This window comes from Urtica dioica, chromosome 6 (genome assembly GCF_054948205.1).
Source record: "Urtica dioica subsp. dioica isolate 48M chromosome 6, U.dioica_male_clone48M_v1_H2, whole genome shotgun sequence".
Classification (NCBI taxonomy): Eukaryota; Viridiplantae; Streptophyta; class Magnoliopsida; order Rosales; family Urticaceae; genus Urtica; species Urtica dioica.
Window position 1 is genome coordinate 1074327 of NC_142761.1, and position 6132 is coordinate 1080458.

General features: G+C 42.8%; 1 protein-coding gene across 1 annotated transcript; it reads left to right on the forward strand.

Annotated features, from left to right (window-relative positions):
• Positions 1-4137: 4137 nt before the first annotated feature.
• Positions 4138-5496, forward strand: GATA16 (GATA transcription factor 16). The gene is made up of 3 exons (XM_089616337.1): positions 4138-4599; positions 4699-4839; positions 4944-5496. Exons 1-3 carry the CDS (start codon positions 4573-4575, stop codon positions 5232-5234), a joined length of 459 nt encoding a protein of 152 aa, XP_089472463.1. The 5' UTR covers positions 4138-4572; the 3' UTR covers positions 5235-5496.
• The last annotated feature ends 636 nt before the right edge of the window (positions 5497-6132 follow it).

Consider the following 6132-nt stretch of genomic DNA (forward strand, 5'->3'; position numbering starts at 1 on the left):
AAAGACGGCATGATCCCGGAGCTGAAGACGGTGGAACATCACCAATGCAAGAGCTGCATCCTCGGGAAGCAGAAGCGAGTTAGCTTCTCGAATGCGGGCAGAGTGCTGAAGGCGGAGAAACTCGAGCTGGTACATACCGACGTATGGGGACCAGCTCCAGTTCCTTCACTTGGAGGATCTCGCTACTACGTGACGTTCATAGAAGATTCCACAAGGAAGGTGTGGGTTTATTTCTTAAAGAATAAATCTGACGTGCTCGCTACCTTCAAAACGTGGAAGGCGATGGTCGAGCTGGAGACGAGCTCGAAAGTGAAGTGCTTGAAGTCCGACAATGGAGGGAGTACGTCGACTCCGACTTCAAGCGGTATTGTGTCGAGAACGGGATCAAGATGATGAGAACGATCCTGGGGACTCCCCAACAGAACGGAGTAGCGGAGCAAATGAATCGCACGCTGAATGAACGAGCTCGGAGTATGCGGATTCACTCCGGCCTGCCCAAGACGTTTTGGGCCGATGCAATCAACACGGCAGCCTTCTTGATAAACCGAGGACCGAGCGTTCCTTTGAATTTCATAATTCCTGAAGAGGCGTGGAATGAGAAGAATGTAAACCTTTCTTATCTGAAAGTGTTTGGTTGTTTATCATATGTTCATATTGATGAATCCGTTCGAAGTAAGCTCGACCCAAAATCTAAAAAGTGTTATTTCATTGGTTATGGTGACACTGAGCTCGGCTATCGTTTCTGGGATGCCCATGCGAGAAAGATAGTCCGGAGCAGGAATGTTGTCTTCAACGAGCAGACGACGTACGGGGACGAGCTGAATGAGAGCTCGACCAAGAAAGCTCCTGAGGGTGAGAAGTCAATGATCGACCTGAAAGACTTCTCGACGACCGAGCTGGAAGAAGAAGACACCTTGATGACCGAGGCGAACTCAGGCCGAGCTGATGGCGAACATGAGATCGAAGAAGGCACCTCGATGACCGAGGCGAGCTCAGGCCGAGCTGATGGTGATCATGAGAGATCAGACCGAGCTGATGACGGTCACGAGACTGAGAAGCTGATGATAACACCGAGCTCGAGGTGAATCAGCGGACTCCGATCACCGAGCTGCGGAGATCGACAAAAGTCAGAAAACCGGTACACAAGTTTTCCCCGTCTCTCAACTACATCCTCCTTACCGACAGAGGAGAGCCGGAGTGCTATGAAGAGGCTATGGAGGTCGACACCTCGACCAAGTGGGAGCTCGCCATGAAGGACGAGATGGATTCACTGATCACGAATCATACTTGGGAGCTGGCGAAGTTACCAGCTGGGAAGAAAGCACTGCACACCAAGTGGGTGTACCGGATAAAGGAGGAGAGCAATGGAAGCCAACGGTTCAAGGCGAGGCTGGTGGTGAAAGGTTTCCAGCAGAAGGAGGGAATCGATTTCACATAAATCTTCTCTCCGGTCGTCAAGCTCGTGACGATCAGAACCGTGCTGGGGCTGGTTGCCAAGGAAAATCTGCATCTACAGCAGATGGATGTGAAGACGGCGTTCCTTCACGGTGATCTCGACGAAGAGATCTACATGAGGCAGCCCGAAGGCTTCGAGGTGAAAGGAAGAGAGGAGCTCGTGTGCAAGCTCCAGAAGAGTCTCTACGGGCTGAAGCAAGCCCCACGACAGTGGTACAAGAAGTTCGACAACTTCATGAAGTGAGCTGAGTTCGGCAGGTGTGAGGCCGACCACTGCTGCTACTTCAAGAGACTTGAAGACTCCTATGTGATTCTTCTGCTCTACGTCGACGACATGCTGATCGTAGGGGCCGACCTACACGAGATCGACGAGCTAAAGAAGAGATTGTCCGAAGAGTTCGCGATGAAGGATCTAGGAGCCGCGAAGCAGATTCTCGGGATGAGGATCAAGAGGACGAGAGAGAGCATCGAGCTCTCACATGAGGAGTACGTGAAGAAGGTGCTCCAACGCTTCAACACGGAGGACGCGAGGTCGGTCAGCTCGCCGCTGGCCAGCCACTTCAAATTGTCCAAGCAACAGTCGCCAATGACAGAGGACGAGCTGGCGTACATGGACAAGATCCCTTACGCTTCGACCATCGGAAGCTTGATGTACGCAATGGTGTGCACGAGGCCGGACATTGCTCATGCAGTGGGAGTTGTGAGCAGGTTCATGAGTAACCCGGGGAGAGAACACTGGGAGGCGGTGAAGTGGATCCTCTGATATCTGAGAGGCAGCTCGACCTCGGCGCTGGTATTCATGAAGTCCGAACTGGGACTCCAAGGTTATGTCGATGCTGACAATGAGGGCGGCGTCGACAGCAGAAAGAGCACGTCCGACTATGTCTACACATTCGGAGGGACGGCTATCAGTTGGGTGTCGAGGTTGCAGAAGATTGTTGCCTTGTCGAGCTGCGAGGCGGAGTATGTGGCCATCACCGAGGCCACGAAGGAGATGATATGGCTACAGACTTTTCTGGGCGAGCTAGGTCAAGACCATGAAGGGAGTGTGCTGTACAGTGACAGCCAGAGCGTCATTCAGTTGGCAAAGAATCCAGTGCATCATGCGAGGACTAAGCATATACAACTGAGATACCACTTCATCAGGTCGGCTTTGGAAGATGGTATATTGGTGCTTGAGAAGATCGCAGAGAGTCAGAACCCCGCCGACATGTTTACGAAGTCTGTGCCGTATGACAAACTGAGGTTGTGCTCGACCTCAGTTGGACTCCTCGTCTGATGAGTTGAGTCGCCGCTGCAAGATGGAGACGCGTGATGAGATTAGTCTTAAAGTGGGAGATTGTTGATGGTGGATGTGAAGTGTGGAGCATAATCTAAGGAATTGGATAAAGTCTCACATCAGTGAGAAATAGTAACTTTACTTTTCCTTAGTGTATATAAAAGGATACTTTTTGTTGTATTCCTTTGTACCCCAAAAAGTGAAACACTTGTACTTGTAACCTTTCCCAATTGGGTTTATAGTATTGCAGCGGCAAAGTGGACGTAGCTTTCTCTTTGAAAGTGAACCACTATAAATCTTGTGTTCCTTCTTTTATTTTTCGTTTTTCTTTGTTTTGAGAGAGAGAGGTTTTGACAGAGATCATCCAACACGGTTGGACGAACTGACGAACTGAATCCAAAGACGTTTGGACGAAGTGCGAACTCATTCCAGGTCGATCTGACGAAGTGCCGAGCTCGACAGACGAAGTGACGAGCTCGACTGACGAAGTGACGAGCTCGACAGGAGACGAGACTAGCTCGACTGGACGAGTGACGAGGTCAAAATCCCAACAATTTTAATTTAAAATTTTCTTAATTTTTGTTTTGATTTGTGGTTTTGAGGTAAACCTTAGTTATTTCACTCTTTTATTCTATAGGGACTAATTAGCATGAACACCCCTACTCGGAATCAATCATGTTTGCAAATATCTATGATATATTTCTATTCAATTTATGATATGATTTGATGTTAAATACGATTTTCTATCAAGACTATTTCAGATTTGCATTATCTAATTGTGTTGAACTTTGTTCAAAAGAAAAAGGGAAAATGGAAAGAGAGATAAAAAAAAAAGAAATGTGGGTTTAAGTTTGGCGCCAATATGAAAAACGAAATGGAGAGAGGTAAAAGGAGGGAGAAAGTATCGTATGGAAATGGAATCAATATTTGAAGGTTGACATACCAAACGGCACAAATTCAAAACATCTGACTCACTACAACTTATTAGTTATTATTAAGAATATAAATCTTTGGCTTACACACAATCACACACTACAAATTCCGACTCTTCATGAGCCAATAGTCCAATACCAATAATCAATTCAATTAATACCATATGCTCCTCAACAAATTCATAGTAACAAACATTAAATTAAAAGCTAAAAAAAAAAAAAAAAACCCATGGCAGCCCATTTCATTTGTGCATTTTCGCCCAAAAAATAAAAAATATTAAAAAAAAACAAAACTTTTGGCGGGTTGGCGAAAAAATATCCCTCTCTATCTTTCTCTCTCTAAAAAGGCCAAGGGCAGTTTAGTCATTTCGGCGTTATCATGGGCTAGGGTTTCTGATTTACACTTCACACAACATATACATTACACGCCTACATATATATAAGAGGGCATATTTTTTTTTTTCTCTTTAGATCTGCAGCGGCTGGTTTTGTGTGTATGTATTTGTGTATCTATATGTCGGTTTGAATTCCTCATTTTTCTCTCTCTATAAATCTTTTTCATTTCTTTTTTCCTCTGCCGCGCACGAACAGTCTCTCTCTCTCTCTCTCTCTCCTCTGCATGTTCACTTTCTCTATCTAGTACTCCGATCATATCAGAAAACACACCCTCTTATTCTGTTTGATTGATTTCATCACCAAATGTTTGTCTCTCTCGGCAATACCAACTATCAAATATCTCGATCTCATTCACAACGTCTCTGATCGCTCTGTTTTTCTGATCTCCGTTTCTCTCTCTCTCCACTCTTCACTCAACTGATTCGTCGCTGTCGAGTCAAACCAATCGGAACCCATTTCAGCTCTCGGCTCACTCTCAACTGGGTCGATCTCAGATCTTGCAAAAAAAAAATGATGGATCAGAGTGACATCATCAAGGTCAGTGATCATCAAATCCCCTGTTTTCAGTGATCACATCGTCATCACAGCGTTTGATTTTTTATCTGATCATTAATATTTTTTATTCCAATATTTCAGCGATCGGATTCGGAGACGATCATGATGATCAAAACCCAGAACGGTATTTCTTCACCGACGGAGGAGAATCTGAAGAAGACTTGCGCTGATTGTGGGACCACAAAAACCCCTCTCTGGCGAGGAGGACCGGCCGGTCCAAAGGTAATAAGATCAAGGGTATTTTCGTCATTCATTTATGAAACGGTATTATTTTATTATTATTTTTTTTAACGTTTTTCGTTTGTTTTTTTTTCCTTTATTTACAGTCTCTGTGCAATGCATGTGGGATCAGAAGTAGGAAGAAGAGAAGAGCTATTTTGGGGTTAAATAAATCAAGCTCGGATGAGAGAAAAGCAAAAAGAAGTGGAAATACAAATAATAATAATAATCATCAAAGCTCGAAGATCGGCGATTCGTTGAAGCAGAGATTATTGGCTTTGGGAAGAGAGGTTTTGATGCAAAGATCTTCGGTTGAGAGGCAACGAAAGAAGCTCGGTGAAGAAGAACAAGCCGCTGTGTTATTGATGGCTCTTTCTTATGGCTCTGTTTATGCTTAAAAAGATAGAGAGAGAATAATAATGAGTTTATTATTATTATTAATATTTAGGTTTTTTTATATTTAGGTTTAATTTTTTTTTATTTTTTTAATTTTGTTACCCCTACCCTAACCCATTTTCTTTCTCTCTCTCTCTCTCTCTCTCTATTTCTCTCTCAACAAGTGTATCTTCTTCCTTCCGTGCCTGTCATTTTCATGGGTGAAGAAAGAAAAAAAGGAATTTTCTATTGTTATTAATATTAATTGGTTTGTTTTTTCGTTAATTAATTTTGCTTTTTTTCAAGTTTGACTAGAGACGAGACAAACAATTGTTATTTAATAGTATTTGTCATGGACTAAACATATTAGTACTTGGAAATTGAGTCAAATGTTAAGTTCTATATTTATTTATGATTATGGTTATGGACATATGCTATATTCTATGCATATTGGAATATCTCGTGATTTCCATTTATCGGCCAAGCAGAAATAATAATTGTTCTCTCTCTCTCTCATATCCCATTTTGAGGCTTTTTTCTCAATTCTAAAAGGGTATTATTGGAAAGGGACGGATTTTGTTGGAGATAGAGATAGGGACAAATTGAGAGCACACCTAAGCAACTAGCGATAATGAACAAATATTAAAGTAATAAGATTAATAGAATTAAAAAAAAAATTGGGGGCGAAAAACCTTTTTCCTCGGTGGGGAAAATGGAGGGAATGTGTGATTATTTCCCGCTCTTTTAAGATATTTGGAGAGTCGTTTTTTTAAGGATCCATTCATTACTATTGATGTGTATTGTATGACAATTTACTCGAACGAAATACTAATATATTATTATGTTACTAGATGTAGCACTATTAACATCACGGTATATGATAATTAATGATTATTTATCTGATATAGTTTTTGGAAAAAT